Below are 26,286 nucleotides of genomic sequence, written 5' to 3' on the forward strand. Positions count from 1 at the left end.
CCTCTAATTCAAACGCTCCCTAAATCTGTTTATTTAATTAATTATTCATCTAATCAATTGAACTAATCTCGATTAATTTTCAACTATTTCTTAGTGATTAGGTCCAATTTCTAATTTTTACAACATTTGGCCGGGACCGCGACGGAAGGAGTATTATAGTATAGGAGTAAAATTAGTAAACAAGTAGGGGAGGGACAGGGAATAGTATAAACTGGACTACTGGTAATGGAGGGAGGGGGTTGGGCTGGGCTGGGGGTACTGTTGCCTCGTGATCGGAGAAGAGCAGATCCATGGAAGACTGTTCCCGTTTGTCACGTGGGTTTCTTTTGACTACATACCTCCCTCCAACGACCATTCTGATTCCGACCCCCTCACTCTCTCTCACACACTAACATATGTACTGCTATGATTGAAGTATCTCCATGATTACTACTGCTGCTGCCCTTTCCTCCACCTCATTTTTTTGTTTTTCTGCGCTTTGAGTATTTGTTAAGGATTTTTCAAGTGCACTCCTTCAAATTTTCATGCTTTCATGAAACTGAATTTGTGCTCAAATACAGTTTGTGAAATTGAAGTCACAATTTCACATTTGATTTTTCTTACATATTTTTGGCTGATTTAGAGGCGATGACGTCTACAAAACATATAGTTTGTAAAATTGAAGCCACAAATTCATATTTGATTTTTGCTTACATATTTTGGTTGGATTTAGAGACGGCTACAAGAATCGAGTGTATAGTGCTCGAATATAATCTAGGAAGATGTGATTCAATTTAAAATTATAATTTATGAATTTATTATTATAAGCATCTAGTTTAAATATTTATTTGGGTAATTACATATTTAAGGTGACATGTGACGTGATAAAAAGGTAATAATAAAAATAAACTGGACAACTTAATTTGATAAAAAAATTACTAGAATAATTATATACAAAATAAGCTGTTTGAAAGTACATTCCATCAACTTCTGATTTTAAATTAGTCTGTTTATTCTTAATTTTAAATCACTTTGTAACTTATAATACTAACAAAATGGTTTTTAATTTAAGATTAAAAATGCTTAAAATTGGGGTAAACAGCTTAAAACGGGGGCTGCCAATAAGCACCGGTAAACAGATTCAAACTCTACATGAGTAGAATAACAATTCGACTATTTCTGCATGATATATTTACGTCACATGAAAAACAGGGCAACAAAAATAATAACAATATTTAGATTGAAGTGAAAATCTACAATAAATGAACAAAAGGTTACTGCACATATATGTGTCCTCCTAACAAAAGATTACCAATACTACGACTGTACTATAGGGGTGTCTGGATCATGTTGTATGCCCTTTTTAAGTCGTTGATTGCACTGCTCTCTACTCATAGTAATTAAAGAGTTGTAAGTTAGTAACGTGCACTTCGGACCCCACTCTGTCTCTTTTATTTTGTTATCTTCTATACGCCAGCTTATTTCTACTCAACTCGGAATATTTATTCTTAACTTTTTTTTTTGAGAATAATATTTATTCTTAACTTAAACGAAACAAGAAAATAATACTATTAATCATAGTTATAATATATAATATTCCATACATTCACTTGTATAGTTCTTCACATTGTCTGACACTTATTTCAAAAAATAATTTTATAATATTTTATTGTTTTAGCAAAAATTTAAGTATTCAATTTCGTTCAGAAGAAAAGAAATATTAAAATAATTTATCTGATCATATTTTATAAAAATATTAAAATACGTATCAAATTTTCTATCCTAAACTTATATAATTTATCGAGAAAGAATGGAATATACGTTATAGCAACAATAGCTAAGTTGATTTCTCGAGGAATGACGTATATCGATACGTTATAATAACGAGCAGTAGTGTATATTGATACGAGCAAGTGTATTCTTGTAAAAAAAAGAAAAAACAATAGCTAAGTTGGTATAAAGGTGAAATAGTTGAGACTGACGACAACATGGAGTCCAGTGCTGACTGATATTTCGCCATTTTCTTTGCTGCTTATAAATGCCACTTAGATAGACCAACCCCACCCCCCATTATTCATTTCCTCTGCACCCTATTATTACTCTCACTCTCACTCAACTTACCTATTCTCTTCTTCTTCCTCCTCCTCGTCTTGCTCTGCACTAAAATCACACACACAAACACGCACTCATTCTTTGAGATGGAGATGCATAGGTGCAGTAGCAATCATCACGGACAATGCACGTGCGGCTTGTTCCACACAAGCAACCAAAGCACCAACTCATTCTCCATGCTCTTCAATAACAACCACAAGCCCTACGATGATTACTGCCCTTTCGCCGCCTCTTCGTCGTACTCCTCCGCCGTGGATTGCACGCTCTCGTTGGGAACTCCCTCCACTCGCTTGTCCAACGACAACTATTACAACAACAATAACAATAGTAACAACAATAGTAATGCAAAGGCTGCAAGGTCTTCGTCTTACATGCCGAACTTCTGTTGGGACATTTTGCAACCCAAAAACAACTCGAGTAAGCCGAGCCGCGGGAGTAACAGCGGTTCGAACGGTTCACCTAGTATTGATCCGCTTCTCGCACGCCGCTGCGCTAACTGCGACACCACCTCTACTCCGCTCTGGAGGAATGGCCCCCGAGGCCCCAAGGTACATTGTTCATTTTTTTTGTTAATTGATTATACACACATGGAGTCGAACACTTGACCTCCCGCAAGAGGTATCAGACTTCAACCACCACACCAACGTCTTGTTGGCAACATTGTTCATTTTGTTTTCTAGTTCCACAACACGTGTTTAGGGTTGGTTTGTATTTGATCAACCGGTCTCGTATGCGATGCATTGTGGTTTCAATACAAGAATGTTAACCTACTTGGCGAATTACGCCTTAGAATAATATGAACGTACACAAATGCACACACATGTTGATATATTCGATGAGATACAAATATTCTGACACAAGATTCTTTTTGCGGGATGATTTTATATACTGACTGACAAAATAATATAGTCCTCGAGTGCTGACCGGTTGTTAAATTTAATAATGCAGTCGTTGTGCAATGCCTGTGGGATTCGATTCAAGAAGGAAGAGAGAAGAGCCACCGCAGCTGCCGCCACCACAAGCAGCGGAGCCGGAATGGACTCGAACTCATGGATTCACCACCAGTACTCCCAGTCATCGAACCAAAAAATCCCGTGTCTCTCGCCAACCTCATTCGGGAATGAATTCCGGTTCGTGGATCACGAAGATGATCGCGATTCCGAGACCGGGATTCCATTCCTGTCATGGAGACTCAATGTGACCGATAGGCCGGGACTCGTCCATGACTTCACAAGATAAGCTGGTCGTACCGAACTATCTCACGACGTTCTGTATTGTTTTAATACGGCGTATCTAGTGATGTTGATGGTACTAATGTACAACAATATAAGTCTATAATTAACGAACGGCACGCTAGCTATTATTATCATATTTTAAAAAAATCGGAATTCACTTTTTCTTTTGGTTAAGTTTCGGCTTTGAGACGAAGAAGTGTCTGCTTACTTTTGGCCATCTTACATAGATGGAGTGAGATTGAGTAGTTCTATGTTTGTTTAGTTGCTTTTCAAAATTCTTATGAATTATTAATACGAGTTCTCTCTATTACTTTAGTTCTTTAACTTTTTGTTGCTTGATTTGTCAGTCAAAATAGATACATGAGATGTGTAGGTAAAACTTTGCAGCCGTTAGTTGTTCTCATGCATACTTTCTGTGATCAGTGGCCCTCTAGATCATCAATCGGACTGGCTTTATCGGCTTATGAATTCAACTGTTTACGCAGAAATATATTTATATGTAATCTTGATGTGAAGTTTGGTGGGGTTCGATTCTTGCTTAATTAATTGCCTTGTCCAAAAAGAAAAGGTCGCAAGATCTAATATGTTAACTGGCTGACTCGTCTTACGTGTTATATCTATCAAATAAATATATTTTAATCTATCAAATAAATATATTTTAATCATATCCTTGATCAGCTTTGGTTACAAATTTATTTTATTAAAATGAAACAATTTATAAGAACTAATTTGAATTATTATTAATATTAAAAAATTAAGCACACTGAAAGACATATTTTTAGGCGCCAACTTATTTATGTTCAAAAATACAATTTACAACTTACTTTTTTTATTAATAATTTAAATTTATTTTGGGGACTTTCTGGACTGTTCCCTGTTTTTTTTTCTAAAAACAAATGCAAATCTAGATTAAGTTATTGATATTAAAGTAGGCAGAATTCTCTCAAAAAAAAGTAGGTAGAATTCAATCGGTTGTGCTTGCATCAGAAAGAAAGATTCTCTTGAATCATAGATCATAACACTAGACCCTCAGGCCTTAAATAAAAGAAGGTCCAAAAGTAGGTGTAGATTCATGGAAATGTTGAGGCCCGTAGCCAACTTAACCTACAGTTGATTAGGTACGTATATTTAGGGTAGCGGATTGGGCTTGAGCTCAAGAGCCTGCCCTGGTCTAAAAGTAACAAACTTCATCATGGATCCTGAGTATCAGAAATTTTTTATTTTAATGTCATAAACAAAAGTAAATGACCCTAAAAATCACAGCAAAACTATATAGGGCCTGTTTGGTTCATAGAAGCAGAAGCTGCTTCTGGTTTCTGCTTCTCTTGACCCGTTTGTGTAAAAAAGTAGAAGCACTTTTAAAAAGCTGAGAATGTTAGCTTCTATCTCACAGCTTCTGCTTCTTTTCCAAACACTTTATTAACTTCTTTACTCCTCACTTCTACTCCACTTCTTTACTATAAGCAAGAATTCACTTCTTTTAAGCTAATCCAAACGGCCCCATAGTATTAAGCTGCTTTTCTATCTCATCAAATATACTGATAATGATGCACTTGTACATATTTTAATTTTCATTTTTTCACTTCCAGTTAAATTTAGTATCGGTTTTTCTATGGTGTGCCCATGGGCACACAATAAGCACTAACTCCTATGAGTTTGGTGCATTTTTATTGGTCACCTAATCATAAATAAGGATGGCCCCCTGCATTTACATCAAGTCCACCAATCAAAATCCACCAAAACCATCAATTTTAGTGTATAATGTGTGCCCATGGGCACACACTAGACAAACCCATCTAGTATTACTGTATAACATTCATAGAAACCTGTGTAGTTGGAACAACAATATCTTATAATATCTCAAATTACTAAGAAACCTAATCATTTATATTACTCCCAAAGTTTGACCAAAGTTTGACTCAAATTTATTAATATTTTATCAAGTGAAAAAATAAAAAAAAAATATTATCGGAAATAACTTTTAATCTACTTTAAGATGGAATTTTTAGTTTTCTAAAATAATGAAAGAGTGACTTATAATCTTTGGTCAAAAATTAGTCAATTTGACCAACAAAAATAAAAATATGACAACTAAAATGGGACGGAGGAGTATTTATCATTAGTGCAGTGAGAGGCACTTGGAGTTCCTTTTAAGTTTGAAAAACAATTAAATTTATAGTAACAACGTAAAACCTTAAAACTGGGATTCAAATTATATGAAAATTGTTGGAATAATATCGTTGATTTATGGACCGGAATAGTTGACTTGACGAATTGCAGATGTCATACAGCACACTCCATCGTATACTTATAATCGACAGTAAATAATGCATGGCAGAAAAACAGGACAAAATAATTGTGGTTGTTCACCTTCTTTATTCTTTATTTCGACGACTCAACTTAAGTTGGTTACCGACGAGTACCAGAATATGTCACAGCAGACAGCGAAATTAAAAACCATAACCTTGGATGTGGCAATACATTACAGGAGAAACTAGTGAATATTGTTCATCAACACTTTAACAACCTAGCATTACGATATAAAATAAAATTAAGTTGATGCGAGTACGATTCTATTTCTTTTCAAAAGTTGATATTGTAATTCATTATTAGATCGCAATACATAACTGACGACTAGATTGAATGTGTCGTGCACGAAATTGGACACAGTGGCTGAGGATCCTAGGCCCGTTTAGATATTAAAAAATAAATAAATTAGTTCTACTTGTAAATATTTTTTAAGTGTCATTTTGCGATTCTTTTCACTTGTAAAAAGACGCAAATCATAATATTAATACCGAGTTTAACCTGTTTCTGCATTTTGCTCTCTAGACATCTTCTTTTTTCTTTCAAAGAAGGTGGTTTTAAGCATCCTTTTCTAAACTTAAATATTATTTAATTATATTATCATAAATTTTAAAATTCAAAATACTAAAACGTTTAAGTTCGGTCAAAATTTTATAACTCACACTCCAAATAATCAAGAACACAAATATCCAAGTATAAGATATTAATGTACAATCATTTTTTTATATGGTAGTAATGTATTGTATAATTTTGGGACGGAAGAAGTACATATTTACGAGAATATAAGCCCCTCGTTTAACGGTTGACAACAGATATCAACCGATTACCGAACACCAACCTTGCCATTCCTCTCATAATAGCAGTAGGCATTTTCGCCAGCTATAAATATCTCGTATCTTTGTCCTCAATACCCGCAGATCCTTATTTATTTATTTTTATTCAAAAATGGTGAATGTCGTAGCTATACAGCAGCCATTGCTACACTTTCTCATGAAAATGGCCGGAGTGAAAAAACACCTGGTACAAATTAACCCAGGTACCGTCATGAACTTTTGGATCCCTTCCGAAACCCTCAACAACCCGAAAAACAACAAAACCAACCCAACCTCCGAAACTGACAGTAACGTAGCGAGACCAAACAAGCCTGTGATAGTCCTCATCCACGGCTTCGCAGCCGAAGGCATCGTAACATGGCAGTTCCAAATCGGTTCCCTCACAAAAAAATACTCTGTTTACGTGCCAGACCTTTTATTCTTCGGTGACTCGATATCGGATAGCCCGGATCGATCACCGGCCTTTCAAGCCGAGTGTGTGGTGAAAGGACTTGAAAAATTGGGAGTCGAGAGATGCACGGTGGTGGGGTTTAGTTATGGGGGCATGGTGGCGTTCAAGATGGCCGAGATGTATCCGGAGTTTGTGGAAAATATGGTGGTTTCGGGGTCGGTTTTGGCGATGACGGATTCGATTAGTGATGCGACGCTTGAGAGCTTGGGGTTTGGTTCGTCTTCCGAGCTGTTGTTGCCGACTTCAGTGGAGGGACTCAAGGCGCTTTTTTCAGTTGCGGCGTACACGAAGTTTTGGTTTCCGAATAGAGTTTACAAGGATTATCTTGAGGTCTGTTTTCTACTAACCTTTGATTATTATTTGCCAGGCCTTTTCATTTTAAATTTCGGCTTCTTTGAATTTAATTAATATTCCGAGTTATGGTTCGATGCCCGTCACCTACATTGTTAGTAACGTTTTTATACACTTACATAGCATGCATGCAGTCAGTGGTGGATCAATGGTGCACATCAAGATGAAGATTGAGGGTGGTCCAATATTCTATATAAAATATTGACCGAATTGAACTGAGGGCAATAAGTAGATAATTTTTTTTCTTAAAATATACCGTTTTCATATTTCATTTTAAGCATGGCGGCAGAGAATTAGGGAGAATCTAGTTAAGAATGTAGGGTTGTCTGGACAAACAGTATCCAGAGATATTGGTAACCAGAGAAGAATTATTAAGAGCAAGTTTGATGCAGTTTAAAAGAGAAAAAGAAAAAAGGAAAGTAAGTCTGATGCATAATTATAATTTAAAATTTCCAAAAAAGTATATATTTACAATATCCGATTTTAAAATGTCTGTAAAACTCAAATGTAAAATTTTAAAAAGGGTTAGAGTATCTTTTACACGGTATTGACAGGAATTTGTTATATTATATCCATCCCAAATTAGATGAGCTAGTTGACTTTGGGCACGTAACCTAAAGTGCATTGACCGTCTAGTTCCGAAATTAATTTTTTCAATTTTTTTTTTGCAAACAAAAATTTCATATTTAAATATTTATTTACAAAAATAAAATTTTAAAATAAATAATATAGCTATGTGGTCAATGAACCATAAAATTTGTGCCTGAAGTCAAGGAGTTCATCTAATTTGAGATGGAGGGAGTATATAATAGGATTATTATGTACTTCTTGATAAGCAATAAAGTCAAACCCAAATTATAATACAGTATGCGGTGCGGCGTTGGACCATGACGGAATTAATACATAGTCAGGGGTACATGCCTACCCCGTCGTTGTTTTCCCGAACTGAGCAATCAGATCTACCATGTCATCTTTCTACGTTCTTTTCCTTCCGCTCATTTCTATACATTCAATTTTTTTTTTAAAATTCCATCATTTCTATACATTATTAAATAATAATTTTTTATAATATAAAATACTATTACATCAGTTACTTTTTTCCGCTATCTCCGTTTTATAATAATAAAAATATTATTACACCCAATACTTTCCTCCACTATCACAAATCTATTATTAAAAAAAAAACCTATCAATTTATCACTTTTCATCTAACTTTACTCATTTCTAACATTTTTTTTGATTTCCGTGTCCAATCCCAATATATATGAGTATTCAGTGGGACAGAGGGAGTACTATTCGATTTAATTTAGTCATGCTTGTAAAGATTATACTTATAAAGTATCATGTTGCAAATAACAGTTTTTGGTGACACTTTACGATAAATATCCAAATACTTATTTTAGATAAAAAAAATGTGATTTTTTAAAATAATTATAAATTAATTCCATACTTGGACACACATATTTTGACAGTTTTGATCGAGGCAGGATGGACAATAAAGGTGAAAAAGTTGATTCAAGTAAAATCTGATTATACAAAGATATTGAAAATGAACAAATATTGGTTTCGAAAAGATAGAAAGAAAATGTCCAAGTTAATATATTGACAAGAAATATACGAGGATAGCATTAAATTTATGAGCAACTACTTTAAATTGATAAGTGGAGTTCAAAAATATTGGCAGGTGATGTTTAACAACAGAAAGGAAAGAGCGGAGCTACTTGAAGGTCTGATAGTTAGCAACAAAGATACAATCGTCCCCATATTCAACCAGGTATAATATGCTATTGTAAATTTAACTAGATTCTACCTTCTATTAATTGTCTTCTTCCTTGTACAGAAAAGAATACATCTTCTGTGGGGCGCGGATGATCAAATTTTCAAGTTCGAACTTGCCAAGAATATGAAAGAGTGAGTTTTTAATGTCGAAGACAAGAATGAGACTTTAATTTTACGTCCATCGTTCTAAAATTTCTTTTTTAACTATATTAATATGGCGTTATACGAAAATTATCTTTTAGTGACTTTTTGGATCCGCCAGGTTTATGATTACTTGATTTTATAGTTTGTGCTGATAGAGAATTGGTAATGCTTTATGTAACAGGCAACTAGGCGAAATGGCGACATATGAGAGCATAGAGAAAGCAGGGCACCTGGTTCACTTAGAAAGACCCTGTGTGTACAATAAGTGCCTCAAGCAGTTTCTTGATTCGCTGCAAAACACCCATGCACAGTAGTCACGAATGATATCCTGAATGCTCCCATATCTATATATATGTATCACTCCCTTGTTTCTAAAGAAAATTGTGGACTCCATATCTTTATAATTTAGGCTACAATTCGTACCTGAATTCACTACTACTCCTGGCTGGAGTAATTCATATTAGGAACAATATTTGTTAGAAGAAAGGATCTCTTTTAAACTTACACAAGATTATTTTAGAAATATTATTTAAAATTTACTTGATTACAAATGATCGGTACAAGGCATTATATAGGACTCCATAGAAAGATTTACACACTTGACAACTCTTAGATTTCAACAGATTTCTCCTGGACATCGTAGAGATTACATGTATCTAGACCAATACATTGAATATAAAAAAATACTAATAAATGTATCAAGATTGTTTTAGAAACTCTCACATACTTCTATAATTTTAACAGTCAAATATATTTTATATATCTTAGACACCCTTTTAATTTTGACTATCTCAAGCAGACGTTGGAATTTTTTGAAGATGTCACTTTTGGCTTTGTAAATATGTCACTAACTTGATCCATATTGTGCTGCTGTTTGATTTAACTTAATAAATGTGCATTTTACTTATAAATGAAAAGTTACTTTAATATATGTGTTTTGATAATTTTTTTGAAATTTATAATTTGTCAGGTATTATAACATAATAAAATATTACAATTATCTTATAAAATGATCTTACATATTTTTGTAAGGTCAAATTTAAAAATAGAAATAAATTATTCAAACAATTTAATATTTTCAACTTTTTATCAACTGACTTAAAAATTAGAGACTGAGTGACAACTTGTTTAGTACTTTGACTTATAAATCAGGTTTCTTGAACCCAGCCAAACACTCCATGTGATACGCAAGTTGTACCAGAAGGCTGTTGCGACTTGCGATTCAGCTGTATTTTCACTGAACTGATTTAGTAAGGAGCTCAACCAAGCTTGAGCTGACCTATCTACATCATGATCTACACATGTAGCAATGTCATTGCAGTACTCTATCACACATAAAATACATAGATCTGAACATCGACAGAAAGATATTTAGTAAAAAAACTCGAAAGAAATACTACTTGATCTAGAAATCAGGCACCCATTCGTTTCAGAATTAGATAAACATCAAAATAGTAAACACATGTTAAAGCCACAAGTAGTTTTTTTTTTTCTGGTACAGTTTATCCCTATCAATGCTGTGAGTCTGTGACAATATAAAGAGGTATGGCTTGACATGCTCTAAAAATTTATGTTGGTAAGAAAACATCGCAATCAATAATTTATTGTACCAATGTCAGTACTCAGTAGCAATTTATTGCTTTGCCGAAGATTTTGAGTAATGTTGTTTCTAATCTCCTTTTTTTTGAGCAGGCAACACAAAATTATTGATTAATCAATATATTTATTATTAGTAGAACTAACTCTACATGCATAACTACTCAACAGTCCAACACCAAACTCCCCTTGATCTTCTTTCTCCCTGTCCTTGAACTCTGTATCAACAAGTTGTTGATTACTTTAGTAAACATGGTAAACTTTGTAGCTGCATTAAAGCTTTTGATTCAGTTTTTTATGAAAATGTTCGGAGTGCAAACTCACCTGGTAGAGATCATGCCTGGTACTGTCATGAACTTTTGGGTACCTTCCGAAACCCTCAAGAATCCCAGTATTGATAAAACCATTCCAACTAAACCAAACAAACCGGTAGTAGTCCTCGTCCATGGATTTGCAGGTGATGGTATAATTACTTGGATGTTGCAAGTTCGTTCTCTCACGAAGCAATACTCCGTTTACATACCAGACCTTTTATTTTTCGGTGACTCATTCACCGATAGCTCGGACAGGTCACCTGATTTCCAAGCCGAGTGTTTGATGAAGGGACTAAAGAAATTAGGAGTGGACAGATGCACTATAGTGGGGTTTAGTTATGGAGGCATTGTCGCGTTTAAGATGGCCGAATTGTATCCTGAATTTGTTCAAGCGTTGGTCGTTTTGAGCTCCGTCGTGGCTCTGACTGATTCTATTAATGAGGCCATTTGTCAGAGGCTAGGGGTTGGTTCGTTCTCAGATATGTTGTTGCCAACTTCTGCAGATGGAGTCAAGGCGCTCTTCTCGTTTGGAGCTTATCATAAGCTTTGGTTGCCTGATAGAATTTACAGGGATTATCTGGTTTGTTTCTTCCAATCTTTCCTTCCATTCTCTAATATTAATGTTACTATGCTCATACTTTGTGCACATAACCTATTAGAGTTTAGACCACTTGAGAGTAAATTGTAACTGATATACTTGGGGGGCTTTTGGATACTGAGTTGAATGGAAATCGAGAATGAGAACAAAAGGCAGGGGAATGAGGGGTATGAAAATGAGTATCGAAGTTTAAGTATTGATTTACCCTCCAAGTGGGATTGAGATTTCCATATCATGTCACAAATTTGATAATCCAAACATCAATACATGAGATTGAGGTTCTGATTCTCGTTGACCAGGATCATGGTCGTTAACCAGGATCCAAACACCCCCTTAGTTATTGAATCAGTACCGAATTGTTTTGCCTAAAAACAGAACACCCTGTTAAAAGCATGTATGATCTTGATAATCCCGACTATATGAATGTTGATTTACCAAACTATTAGAGCTATCAGCTATTCAATATTGGAATTCATTAAATTTTGCAGGTCATGATTAACAACAGAAAGGAAAGGCGTGAATTGCTCGATGGCATGATTGTGAGCGACGAAGATGGCACTATCCCAATTTTCAAACAGGTAATTAACATCGACACCACAGAAATGAATGTATTATTATCTTATAATCAAGCATGTTAAGCACTTGTCTTAAAATTACGATTTTGATGAAGACTAGACTCGGTAACCTGAAACATTGTGTTCTGATGTAGAAAATACATCTTATATGGGGCGAAGAAGATCAAATTTTTAAGTTTGAGCTTGCCAAGAACACGAAAGAGTAAGTTTATTCATGTCAAAAACATGCATATAGAGCAATAATTTACATCCCTTACAATTCATAATATATTATATGCATCGTAAAACACGTGTCAAGCAAAGCAAAAAAATTCATAAACAAATAAGAGGAACGGAGGTAAATAAAATAATGCGGCATTGGTGTGTAACAGGCAACTGGGCGACTTGGCAACGTATGAGGGCATAAAGAGAGCAGGCCACCTGGTTCACTTAGAAAAACCCTTTATCTTCAACAAGCGTCTCATCCGGTTTCTTAATTCCTTGCAAGAAACTGATCAGGCACAGTAAGTAGTCAATAGCCTTAACACTCAATTAGAAGACTAGATTTTGTTTTGAATAATTAGGCTCATCTGTTCTAGTAAATCTCAGGTGTGCGAAAATCAAAGCATGATACGAGACAACGGGGATAAACCTTTATCACTGTGCTATCCGATCACGCTGGTAGGGAAACCAATTGTTTCTTGATAATTTGGCTTCACAAAACTGCCAGTACTAGTTTTGATAGCACATTGATGGCAACTGAGGTTACGTTGAAATTTGAGAAAGATTACTTGAACTCCAGTTAAAAGACTTAGCAGTACTATTACTGGACTTTTATTCTTCATGCAAGGCCTTTAATATTTACAAGTTTCATATGTTGGTTTATGTTATGTTGAGGCCCAGGCCTTTTATAGCTGCAAAATGATCAAATATGGGTATCTCTTTATTGATAAAGTCATTTTTTGGGATTCAAATTTTAAAAATGTTCGAATGTATTGCACTTATCTCGAATGATCAAAATTTGATGGCCAAACGGCTTCGTAACTAAACTAAATGAAAAAACTATTTTCTGGAAAATAAATATGATGTTGGCCGTATTTTTAAAAACTTTTTTTTTTATTTTAATTTTGGTTTCTTCTATGAATTAGATGAAGTGATTGATAATATAATTCAGTTCATGCAGGTTGTTTGATATTGTATCTCAGTATCTTTTCAGGTAGAATTTTCAGTTTTCTTAAATTCTTCTAAACAATTTTAGTACTGTATCAAGGAGCCTTTTTCTCTGGATTTGAAGTCAGACTTGACGTCATTTTTGACTTTAAATTAATAATTGTCTATTTATATGATGAATCACAAGTTAGCTTGATATTATAAATAAACAATAAATTAACTTAAAACCGAAAGTTAGGAGGATGTTTTTTTTTGTCAACTTGTTTTATTTTTGTAATTTTTTGATAAAAATCAATTTCAACACAAAAATTGATAATCCATCAATTTTTTTAATTATTAATTTACTATCTAAAAATATATAAAACATTTATAATATAAAATCACAATTTAAACCGAACACTTATTGGAGTATAATCATAAGTCATACTCCCCCGTCCCTCCCATTTCTTATCGAATAGGGGGCACGGAGGTTAAAAAATATGTATAAAGTAGTGGAAAAGAGGAAGGTAAAGTGGTGGATACCATTGATTTTTAATATATAAAAAGAAGATAGTGGAGTAAAAGTAATGTGAAAAGGAAGGAAAAGTGGAGAAGTGGTGAAATCCATTAATTATTTTTGGTAAGTTTTAAAATGTAAAGAATTGGATAATACACCCCAAAAAAAATGTAAAGAAATGAGTGGAACAGAGGGAGTAATTTTTAGATCTCGATATCTATATCCATTGTACCTAAAGAGCTCGGGTACGTAATTGTTGGACGGCATGAGGGCAGTGAGGTATTTGTCCCGTTCAATAATATACATGTATATATATTTTCTATACAGAAAATCAGTTTTTTGATTGTGGAGCTCGACCTTTTTAGTGAAAGCACAAATTTGAATCCAAAATATAGCAACGAAATTATTTTGTCTAACATAATTTTTGTGTCCCGAGAAAGATAATAACCTAACTCCGTCCCCGGCTGTCAAAGCATATTTATTATACACATGTCCGCAAGCATCATTTTCATTCTACTCTCGTATTGTCTTTTACACAGAATTAACCAGAAAGAATTTTGAAAACATTAAACCAGTTGATGTTACAGTGATAATCTTTCTCTGTATCAAAACAAAAACGGCAGATATTATTGAAGCTCGTTTGTCAGCCTCTCATTAACGGACGATATAAGCAATTTTAGTCAATTCCTTCTTAAATTATTATTTTTAAAATATTTAATTGATATAACTTTATCTCCCGTCACTATTTCTCTCGCACTCTCGACTAGTTATAATTCTTTACTAATTCTCTCTTATTTTTGTCTCATCCTTCATAAAAAAAAATCTAATTTTACTGTATTTTGATTCATATATCAAAAATTAATTTACATATCATATATATCATATTTCGATTTAATTTAGGAATTTATTTTATTTTAATTTATAATTTATATTTTAAAAAGGTTTTGGATAGAGCCTAGAATGTTTCAAATTTTGTATCGCATTTTCATAAAATACATATAAATTCAAATCAAATTTCAGCCTAAATATCGAATTAAAAGAATCCAATCATAAACGATTCGGATATGCGCTGAATAGGGGTGATTAAAACCGAACCGAACCGTATAATTTCGGTTCGGTTCGGTTTCATTTTTTTCAAAATTTCGGTTAATTCGGTTTTTCGGTTTAAACCGAAAAAAAAATGGGTTCGGTTCGGTTCGGTTTCTGATATAATATTTCGGTTTAAACCGAGAACCGAACTTTTATTATGTATAAAAAAATATATTATATATACCTTATTTATGGATAATCCTAGAATCTAATGTCCTAAACTCTGATTAAGGATGCCATTTGTCAACTTCTTATGTAGTTTTAGATCAGTTTTGCTGGTCAGTGAGCTTATTAGGCACAATTCTGCCTGATCTGCCTGATCTCAGTGTGTGGGTTGTATATAAATCTAAACTGAAGGTGAGAAGATTGCATCCATTACCATGACCATGGATAGGTCGATAGAGTATGCTTTGCTTTACTGCTTTTACGGCTTTATAGTTCTTTGATCTCTGATTTGAAACGCCTGGTATTGAGCTATTTCGCACAGCACAAACTCTCTGGTGCATTATAGTTACAGTATAGAGTTTTTAAGAATTTCGGTTTTTTCAAACCAAAGCCGAACCGAAATAATTCGGTTTGATCGGTTCGGTTTAGAATAATGGTTCGGTTCGGTTCGGTTTAAAGAAAAAATATATTTCGGTTTTCGGTTATTTCGGTTCGGTTCGGTTTTGAACCGAACCGACCGAATGCTCACCCCTAGCGCTGAATCAAATTATTTGCATCCATGAACCAAAATATTAAAACAACACAGGCGTGGGCGAGGGCGATGTGACTGGTCATTGGATTTGATGGGCCTCATGTTAGATTTGCTGCATGACCCAAGTCCACTAAACAGTACGAAGAGATCTCGCTGCTTAAATATATTCAAACATAATTGAGATGGAACAATTATTATTTCCCGAGTTATCATTACCGTAATAGAAATAATCACGTCTTAAGTTTATCTACTGAACTCGAAAGTCAACATCCACATGCCATTTGGTGGATAGTCAGCAAGGAATGCTACCCAAAGATATTCCAACTAGAAGTGTAATGCTCTGCTTGTTCAATAAAATAAAATGATTCGTTCAATGTCTTTGATTCGTTTCGAGTCTTCCTTTTAACTTTTTCAAATTTTTAAGAAAATTTGCTCGAGCACGATTGGATAACTCAGTGGTTAAGAATTTATCTTCTGTTATTCCAGATCCTCGAAAATTTCGTAGAACAAATACTCATTTGTAAGACTATAAGCAAAACAAACTTAACCGAATTGTATTTTAATCCATTTAATTCGAACTGAGTATATCAAATTTCCAAAATATAAAATGCGAACCAAAACAATTTTTCACAATTTAATTCAATTTTTCAATCTGACTTTCTGGGACAGGCTGTGTGCTGTAATTCGATCCGGACAGCTCGCGAGCTCGCCCGACTCGAACTCGTTTTGATGGACTTGACTCGACTCGTTTAGTTACACGAGTTCGAGTCCGGGTAGAGGTTTTGGTTCGTTTCGTTAAACGAGCTGGCTTGACTCGACTTGTGAAAATTAACGAGTCAAATTCGGATAGCATTTTAGGCTCGATTTAGTATTAAATTAAACGAGCCGGCTCGCCCGACTCATTAAAATCGGCTCGTTTAGCTAAACAAGCCAGCTCGACTCGACTCGACTCGTGAAAATAAACAAGTCGAGTTCTGGCAAAAATTTAGACTTCAATTTCTTAAACGAGCCGGCTCGGCTCTACTAAATAAAACTCGACTCGAATTATGCCGGCTCGAAACTCGGCTCACTCGCACCGAATGACAGCTCCAGCTGTGTCCACTTCCACTCCCGGCCAGAGCAAACTCTAGAAGTTAATTGGCACCATCTCAGTCAATTCCGCAGGTGACAGTCTTCATATGTACAGTCGTAAAGAGATTGACAAGGCTGTGACACTGTGCCCAGAACTTTGCGCCTGCTGTCACGTTTGAGCTCTTTCAGCCACAGCTCAATCATGAGCACATCCCCCCCCATTTCCATTTTTTAATTCAGATTACCGGCCTGTTTTTGCATTGATTATATAATTACCGATTACTCTATTACTCGGAACTTGTTCCCTTCAAAGGTCAGATCAATAATGAAGTACAGCTATATCTTATTTTAATACTAATAGCATTATACTACCATGCTGCGTGCGGCCTCACTAACCATTCAATCAAGTTTAGCATTTGGAACCCTAATCACCGAACGAGGATTTCAATTTCTAAATCATACTCCTCCTTTACATGTTTAATTTGGTTTTCGAAAAATTAAATTGACTAATTTTTGATTAAATATTTATTAATGATAGAGTGAATAAATCTGTCATTTCTTGAAATCTCTCTTCTGATTCAAAATCATGGTGTAACGTTTAGATTGTCTTTTTATTATTTTTAAAACTTGAAAATTGCATATTAAAATATATTAAATATACTTTCGATTGATATAATTTTTATTTTTTTAATTATACGATATATGTAAATTTCAGTTAAAATATAGTTAATTTAACAAATCAAAGGTCAAAATGAACATCTAAAAGGGGACGAAGGAAGTACAATGGACAAATATTATTGCGGTTGTTTGATGATTATGATATATTGATCAATTAATTAAGCCATATATTTGAAGATTATAGGTAATTGATGCATTTTATAAGGACACCGTAGACTCGCGTTTTCTTAAATTTTTAGGACATTATTTTGTCATTATAAGTTTTATTAAATTATAATTTTCGGAAGTTTGTTTGGTAGCTTACGTAATTCTTTTGCCGTATGTTAACGGAAAAAGAAAAAACATGCGGCCGTATGATTGTTCTCATGCACAGGCGACCATTTAGCGCATACCCTGCAATTTTTTACTGTGTGCACAACAGTAGTACAACAGCCAACAGGTGATGCAACAGTAAAAATATTAAAGGCCTAGGGTAAATAAAAAAGTTAAAAGGAAGAGAACTTCACGTCTTGCCGATGGCTCAAGTACGAAGAAAATTAGGCGTACATTTTGTCAATTTTTGCTTGCTGAAAGAACTGATTTTTCTGTACTTTTTTCCCGTGACAGGGTGAGTGATGAGTCTGAGAAAATAAATAACGTATCCAAGTAGTTACATACTTAATTTCAGAAAAATGAACTGGATGATTTGCATTAAATTCAGTATATATTTTAAACCCGACATTGTAACACAATGAAATTTCAAAATTTCAAACATAATATTTCAAAATTTCATAAAATTTGATAGAATTTCAAAAAATAAAAAAATACTGAATAATCCTACAAAATTCTATGAAATTCAAAAAATATAATCAATATTTAAATATCATCAGATTTTAACAAATTTTAAAAAACTATTAACTCTTTCGGTCTAGTTATACAAGTTTGATACAAGTACAAACTGGATATCAGTGGTCTGGTTTGGACACAATACACATAAACACTCCGCCGTTCCCCGAAGGGGAAAAATCAGATTCTCAATCTGATAAAAAATAAAAAAAAAGTTAAAAAAGTTTGTGGCCCGTTAAAATGACAGTACAAGCTGACACCTGTGAAGGAAAATGCGTAACAAAGACGACATTATTTCAAATGGAGACCATAATTGCACGGAAATTAGTGGAATCTGCAGGACTGCACTATTGCGTCTGTCTCGGCCACAACCCCTCACTTGAGCCAGGAAAAAACAAAAATTATGAAAAGAAATATAATTCAGATTTTCAACTTTCAAGTGCCCCAGTTTTCTTAGTAATGATAACAGTTTGTATGTAGAAAAAACTTCATCAATAAAACATTTTTATCTAAATAAAATAAAAATAATTTCTCTGTCTTCCGAGTTGTTTTTCTTGAATATCAACGAGGACTACACACATTCTTGGATTCTTGTACAATGTAACTTCACAATTTATTTTAAACTTCAAAAATTAATGTTCCAATATTTATGCATTAAAAAGCTTAAAATAAATTATAAAAATTACACTTATATACATCTTAAAATACATGTTAAATAATAAATAAACATCGGCAAAGAAATGAGAGACACGAGAGTTCTCTCAGTGATATAATAAAAAAAAAAGAGCGAGAGAATCTGACACACACAATACCAAAAAGTGCTGTACTATGCTTCACAGTGGACCACCATCAACTTCATCACTTTAATTCCCAGCCCCACACCCAAAAAAAATCACTCATCTCTCTCTTCTCTAATCTTATTCTTGTTCTCCCAACCACATTTACATAAACAATCTTATCTTAAACTCCACACACTATATATACCTATTAGCACACTTCTTGTTTGTTTCTCCCCTCCTTTCCCTTCTAAACACACCCAAATCAAGAATTAAGTAGGGTTTAAGCGTTGCTAACATCCCCGGCAGATTAGCACTGTGCTGTCCCATCAAACTAGTCCGTGCCTCGGGCTGCGTGACTCGATTTTAGGGTTTAAAACAAGTGCATCAGTAATAACAAGACTGGACCATAGTGCAGGGAGTAATAGAGGAAGAACATGAAGCTGTCGGCTATTTTGTAGAGTAAGTCTTTCATTGTCTTCTTTCTTCATCTCATTCCACTCCCTCACCAACTAAATATTTATCATTCTTGAGAGATTGCTGTGTTTTCTCACCTCTTTTGATGCCTAACAGGAGACATAGTTTCTTCCTAATCTCTCCTCACTTAAACAAATCTATCTTCATAGTTTAATTATATTTATGTAATCTCTTTGATTCCTCCTTTTAATCCTCTTTTGTTAGTATTTATTTTGGTGGTTGTGCCCACAGTTCCAATAAAGGGAACCCATTTGTTTTCTTGCTTCATCAACTTTGAGATATTCTTTCGGTTCCATATTTTTATTAGGGTTCTAATCACCTTGTTAAGCACTTAATTAACTTGCATTTCAAGAATGGAGGTGTTGTTTAGGCTGATGGGTTGGTGGGTTTAGCACTTTCATTGTCCACATCATTAGATGATGACAGTCTAAAAAAGACTACTCCAACGTTAATTAGCGTGTTATTAGTCACTAATCCTTTGTTAGATTCCATTTAGCTGTCCTCTCTATAGTTTGATTGTGAGATATTAGCTGATAATTAATGGAGGGACTGCAAAGTTCTCTAGATTTTACGAGTAATTCGACTCAACCTAATCAAGATTCTTCAGCTCCCAAGCTACCCTCAGGCCAGACCCTAGATCAGTTCCGCCAATTTTATGTTCATCAGCACCAGAGACCCGAGCCAACCCAACCAGACCCGGATCCGGACACGATTCCAGATCCAGATCCACCTCAATTAGGTGCAGCCACAAGTGGTGCACCAAACTCAAGCACACCACCAGCTCAGCTGCCAAGGCAGGAGCCTGAAGTGGCCTCACCGGTTCGATGTCAGTATCGAGAATGCCTTAAGAATCACGCGGCCAGCATCGGAGGCCATGTGGTGGATGGGTGCGGAGAGTTCATGCCTAGCGGAGAGGAAGGCACACCAGAAGCTTTTAAATGTGCAGCTTGTGAGTGTCATCGCAATTTTCATAGGAGAGAGGCCGAAGGAGGCGAATCGCGACAATTTGCTACTCCAAATGTATACTACCCTCATAACCCTAATGGCATAAATATAAATAGCTTGAGAAATGCGAATCATCAGAGCCAAATTCTTCCAACTCGTCATCAGCACCGCCATTTCCCTAATCACTTCTCGCATAGTTTGGCTAGTCCTACTGGACCTGTGATGATGGCCTTTGGCGGTAGAGGCCCGGAGGAGTCTTCGAGTGAGGACCTCAACATGTTTCAGTCCCCCGGGGGAGGCCAGCATATGGGATTACCCTCTTCATATTCGGGATCTAAGAAGAGGTTTAGGACGAAATTTACTAAAGAACAGAAAGATAGAATGCATGAAGTTGCGGAAAAAATGGGGTGGAAGATTCAGAAGCAAGACGACGAGGAGGTTCAGCAGTTGTGCCAAGAGTTGGGGGTGAAGAGACAAGTGTTTAAGGTTTGGATGCACAACAACAAACAAGCCATGAAGAAGAAACAAGATCAATGAAGTTAGTTCTGAAGTCTGGCCATTTGAGGTATTACTTGTAAGTGCATTTTGCTGAAAAGAGTAATTGTACCACAAACTAATTAGGCATTCATGTTATGTTTTACAATTAGAATTAGCTAATACTAGGTATTATTAAGGTGTTAATAAATTACACATTGAATCTCTGCAACTTACTCTAGCTAATTTCACTACTCCTCGAAGATCAATAATTAAGATGCCATTAGTAGTTTTTACTAATGACCTTTCTTTTCTGTCATACTAATGAACTTTCTTTAGCGTAATTAAAGTTAATGAAGCCTCTTTGATCCGGCTGTTAAATTCACCTTAATGACAACTTTTCTTAGTTCATACCCACGCTTATGCCTTTCATTCTTCATAAATTATAAGTCATACATGCTTGCTTTTGCTGGACAACACTAGGATCTGGTTGTAATTGTTTGGGGCACTGCTGGGCACAACATTACATATACACTACAATATATTCTACCTTTAGATTCAGATTTTAGATTTGGTAGGCATGAATGTTCTCCTAATTAATACTGAGTCGCACGTATTATAATTTATATAATTTTACTATTTTTTATTAGATATATACTATATAGTTGTAATTGTATTCTATGATCAAATATAATGTGGTGAAATATTTTACATTTTATATAATTTTTTATGTAGTTAAAATAAATATTGTTGTTATTGTATCGTATGGCCCCTGCGAACAATGGCCCATCTGGCCTTCATTTTAGCCAAAAGTGACGGTGTCCTTCCCTGAATTTGTCGCTTATTGAATTATTTGTAATTTAGTTTCCTATATACTAGTATATAAATATCTTTTATTAATTTGTCCCTATTTCGTTACATATTAATATACTCAATGATTTCATTTTGTAACCGATTTTGAATTAAATGCTGGTTCATGAACCATGTGGCAATCCTTTAATTTATCCAAAAGATTACATTTATTCATATAAGTTGCAAATGTATTAGAATCCAGGCATCATACCCCTGTATAACACAAACCAACATATTGATATTTGATAATATATTTATTACCTAATAAAAGTATTTTTAAATATAGATTACTAATTACTGAGGATATTTACTATTTAAAATTCTATTTTTAATAAAAGAATCATATGCTTTTCTTAATTTAATTCAGCCAAAATAAACAAGAAATCTTTAGTTCTATTACATTGGGGCCCTTGGGATGTAAAGAAATGCAAGGGTACTTTTCAGGCGATCATATCAAGTCAGCAATTCTCCCGGTACAACATTATGAATTTGCATCCAGAGTAAATAGTAAATAGTTCAAATTTTGATGTTTTTCGTGACTAAAATATAAACTTTTATTCAACCTCTCAATAGAAGAGCGAGGGGAGTTTTTAGACATTGTATTTGTGTATTTTGAGATATTATGAGGTCGTTTGGCTAAATTTAAAAGAATTGACTTCTTGGTTAAATTAAAAAAGCTGAAAGTGAGAAGTAAATAAGTTAATAAAGTGTTTGAAAAAGAAGCAAAAATTCTGAAAGAAATTCTTAAAAATACTTCTACCTATTTATACAAACGGATAAAAAAAACATAAGTGCATAAGCCTAAAAATGACTTCTACTTCTTAGAAACAACGGGGGGCTATACCATCAATGGAAGAAGTGGGTAAGATTAAGTCAAAATGAGGAAATGATTCTTTTTCTCATAAAAAGATAAATAAATAAGATTTCAAAATACAGTAAAAAGAGATTCAGTAATCTACCCTTAAGAAGAAATTTTCAACTATTATTATTATTATTATTATTATTATTATTATTATTATTATTATTATTATTATTATTATTATTATTATTATTATTATTATTTTGATCATATGGCAAAGTGGTAATGGCGGGGACTGCAAATTCTTTTTCCCAATTCAAATCCGGATCTCTTATTTTGTGTTGTTGACGTACTACAGATACACAATATATATATGTGCTTATACATGCATGTATGTTTATGAAGGGGCAATACCAGAGCATCTAAAATACACCCAAAAATTCTTCTCAAACGACACACATTTTACTTCGTATTATTATATATATGCAGAGAGGTCTATTAAATTTTTAAGAAAATTATCCATAATTAGCTGAAAAGTTATTATTTGGGAAGAGTTGTGGGCGTTCTAGTACCGTAATTATAGACTTGGAAGGTATAAAAGTCTAATTACTAAAAAATTACCAACTTAAATATTTCGGATCACATAAAATATCATTTGCACAATTAATAGATAACTTGCTGCCTATGTATGCAAAATGTCTATGATCATACATATTACTCTCCATGTCTGACGATATCCCGATAAAGTTGATCTGTAGCGGGCAACGAGCAAACCCTAATATTGAGTCAAACACTAGACCAAATGTATATGACAATGAATGATTGAAGTCCCTTTGTTTCAAAATATATAATAACACGGTTAGCAAATATATACTCCCTTTGTTTCAAAATATATGACATTTTAATTTTTTGCACGTAGTTTAAAATCTTTTGAAAATGTATTACGCTTTGACTTTTTGCATGTAGTTTAAAATTTTTTGACCATATATTTATGTTTATTATTTTTAAAATTTTATTTTTTTAAATAAAAGCATATAATCAAAATTTTAAAGTATAATTTTTTTTAAAAAAAAATGATGATTCTAAGTGCTTGGTCAAAACATTTTGAAATATGTGTAAAAAATCAAAGCGTCGTACATTTTGAAACGGAAGAGCGTGTGTATTTGTGTAATTGTGTGTGAAAAGAGCGGAGTACTTTTATTAGTCAATGATATGAAGCTCAAACATGATCAATCAACCACGCGTGATAATCCACTTCCATGCCGATACTGTAAATTGCTAAGTATCTTTCTAACGGCCACATTTTTTGCACCACCCAAATAAGACTTTGTACTTGGTCAGACTAAATTATCGATCCAGACGTGTATCGATTAGCACCACTCATATTATGAGCTTCACAAAGTAGAACGGAAAAAATAATGTAGCCCTACTTTAGTACTATGGTTGATGTGTATTTAATTTTATCGTTTCGGGATAAAGTAGAATAGATCTGATTAATGTTAAATTGAAAGGAATCGATCATAAGAGATCATAAATTCAAGTTAATATTAGGGGCCCGATATTTATGTTTAGAACAACACTTCCAAAATAGTTGAGACATGCCCGATTGCAAGGTACCATCTAACAGTACTGCTCTAGTGTGTAACTTTTCTGAAAGCTATTTTAAAGAAAATAAGCTATTTTGAAGAAAATAATGGGAAATATATGATGGAGTGGTGCTACTGGAGCTTGATCTTCATTTATTAACTTCCTTTGTCACTTCCTTCGGACTTGACAGAAATTTTCCGTCGAAATTACGCGAGTTCTTTGTAGTGGTCTTGGCAACCTCGGAAGTTTGCAGACCTTGATCATTCAGAATTCCTTGGCCTCTGTATAATTTTTTTTAGCTTGAGTGTGCATTGTCAGAGGGTGCAGTGCAGAGCCTTTCTCTTCTTCACGTTATATTGAATATTTGACTGTCTTTTTGCATTGCTCGCCTTATCATAAACCCTCAATTCGGTCACTTGAAAGCCTCAGCCTGTCTTACCATACACGAATGCTTATGCATTGGTGGCATTGTCTCCATACATGTCACAGTACACTCTCCCTTGTTTTTTGATGTTGCTAGCTGCTTCAATTCCTAGCAGCATCAGAAACCCTGTCAGTCTGACTCAAATCACTTGCCTTACTGTATATATGCATTTTCATCAGCTTTCTGTTCATGCTAGTCATAAGAATCTTTGCTTGTCTGCAGCTTGGTTGGTGTCTCCGGTCGTACCAGAAAGTCAGAAACCACAATAACAGCGTTACCTGCCTTACCATACTTGAATTCAAGTAGAATTGCGGCTTTGTCTTGACTCTTGATCATGATACATATTCTTCCCTCTCTCTTTTTATCTTCATATATACTTGATCGGCATGTATAACAATCTTTTTTGCCTACTCTGGTAGTCATATCCGAAGATATTTAATTAACGGCTTGACTTCCCTTGGCAATTGGCATACATAAACAGATAAACTCATGGGCACAAGCAGTTTTATCTTTATCTAATAGGTATCTGAGGCTTTATATAGATCCTCACAAGCCTTGTCAAGAATATTAGAGGCGACAAAAATTACCAGATACAAAATTATTCATTGATTATGTACTTCTCTAATCAGCTTCTCCCACAATAATTTGACTCATTCTTTGGGAATCCCCTAATATAATCCAAGGCCTCCACAGAATCAAATTACAGGAATGCATATGGGGGAGGTTGATTGTCTATTGCAGAGAGATTGGAGACTATGTCGAGGGAGTAATTATTTAATCCTAGAATCTAATTTAAACTTACTGTCGCATACTAATAAGGCAACTAAATTTATGAGAACTACGGATAACAGTGGCTTGTGCCTCCTTTTTTAGCAGAAATATTCAGTGATCCTTTAATTTAACGAAGATTTATTATTTTGGTTGAACAACATTTCATATCCCATAGCTTAGAACTTGAATATTAGTACCAAACAAACATTAATACACATTTACTCCTTACTTCTGCCTTTATAAACTCCTCGAAAACCCATTATTTTGGTGAAGAGCAGAGAAGAGTGGATCAACAGGTGGTTCATGCCGGTCCAATTTTTAGTCACTATGCGGGGGTCTCGTCCCAATTTTGGACCCACAATAACACACAATTGCATCGAAGTATAATATTCGATCAATATTTCAATAAATGATAAATGTTGGTGGATCAAGGAGATTCAAACTTTGACACCTCACAAAAACCACACAACCATAGCGAGCTGTGATACCATGCTCAAATATTGTGTTAGGAGTGATCAGTTCTCCTAAAATTTAAGTCAGGTGTTAGGTTTCAGGCTTATCTGAGGGATAATAGGATCATGTCGTATTTTAACATTATAACAAATATGTTTAGTTTAGCATTGTATTAGGATTAAGAAGGCAATGGAGTTGAAGGCTTGAACTTGAAGCATAAAACACATAGACATGATAATACTAGGAATAAAACAAGAAGTTAGGTTCGAGGCTTGCTTACTCAGTGTACTCCCACAGTTCCACTGATCTCTCTGCCACGCGCCACCACATTACTGGAGAACAATGATCAACACCACCAGGTCCACCAGTCCACAACCATATATACATGTACATGTTGTTTTTATAAATAATTTAGTGCAAGTTAATTGTTTTCTGTGTGTTGGTTTGGG

General features: G+C 34.3%; 4 protein-coding genes across 4 annotated transcripts; all 4 read left to right on the forward strand.

Annotated features, from left to right (window-relative positions):
- Positions 1–1,759: 1,759 nt before the first annotated feature.
- Positions 1,760–3,500, forward strand: LOC108195340 (GATA transcription factor 18). Its single transcript, XM_017362302.2, has 2 exons — positions 1,760–2,639; positions 3,040–3,500. Exons 1-2 carry the CDS (start codon positions 2,178–2,180, stop codon positions 3,328–3,330), a joined length of 753 nt encoding a protein of 250 aa, XP_017217791.1. The 5' UTR covers positions 1,760–2,177; the 3' UTR covers positions 3,331–3,500.
- Positions 3,501–6,450: 2,950 nt separating this feature from the next.
- On the forward strand, positions 6,451–9,700 carry LOC108195487 (uncharacterized). The gene is made up of 4 exons (XM_017362450.2): positions 6,451–7,247; positions 8,953–9,042; positions 9,109–9,179; positions 9,373–9,700. Exons 1-4 carry the CDS (start codon positions 6,579–6,581, stop codon positions 9,503–9,505), a joined length of 963 nt encoding a protein of 320 aa, XP_017217939.1. The 5' UTR covers positions 6,451–6,578; the 3' UTR covers positions 9,506–9,700.
- A 1,227-nt stretch (positions 9,701–10,927) lies between these two features.
- On the forward strand, positions 10,928–13,207 carry LOC108195161 (uncharacterized). Its single transcript, XM_017362114.2, has 5 exons — positions 10,928–11,681; positions 12,188–12,277; positions 12,409–12,476; positions 12,646–12,777; positions 12,863–13,207. The coding sequence occupies exons 1-5, from the start codon at positions 11,040–11,042 to the stop codon at positions 12,882–12,884; spliced, it is 954 nt and encodes a 317-aa protein (XP_017217603.1). The 5' UTR covers positions 10,928–11,039; the 3' UTR covers positions 12,885–13,207.
- Positions 13,208–19,188: 5,981 nt separating this feature from the next.
- LOC108193843 (zinc-finger homeodomain protein 6) lies at positions 19,189–21,176 on the forward strand. The gene has a single exon (XM_017360674.2). It carries the CDS (start codon positions 20,073–20,075, stop codon positions 21,012–21,014), a length of 942 nt encoding a protein of 313 aa, XP_017216163.1. The 5' UTR covers positions 19,189–20,072; the 3' UTR covers positions 21,015–21,176.
- The last annotated feature ends 5,110 nt before the right edge of the window (positions 21,177–26,286 follow it).

This window comes from Daucus carota, chromosome 7 (assembly GCF_001625215.2).
Source record: "Daucus carota subsp. sativus chromosome 7, DH1 v3.0, whole genome shotgun sequence".
Classification (NCBI taxonomy): Eukaryota; Viridiplantae; Streptophyta; class Magnoliopsida; order Apiales; family Apiaceae; genus Daucus; species Daucus carota.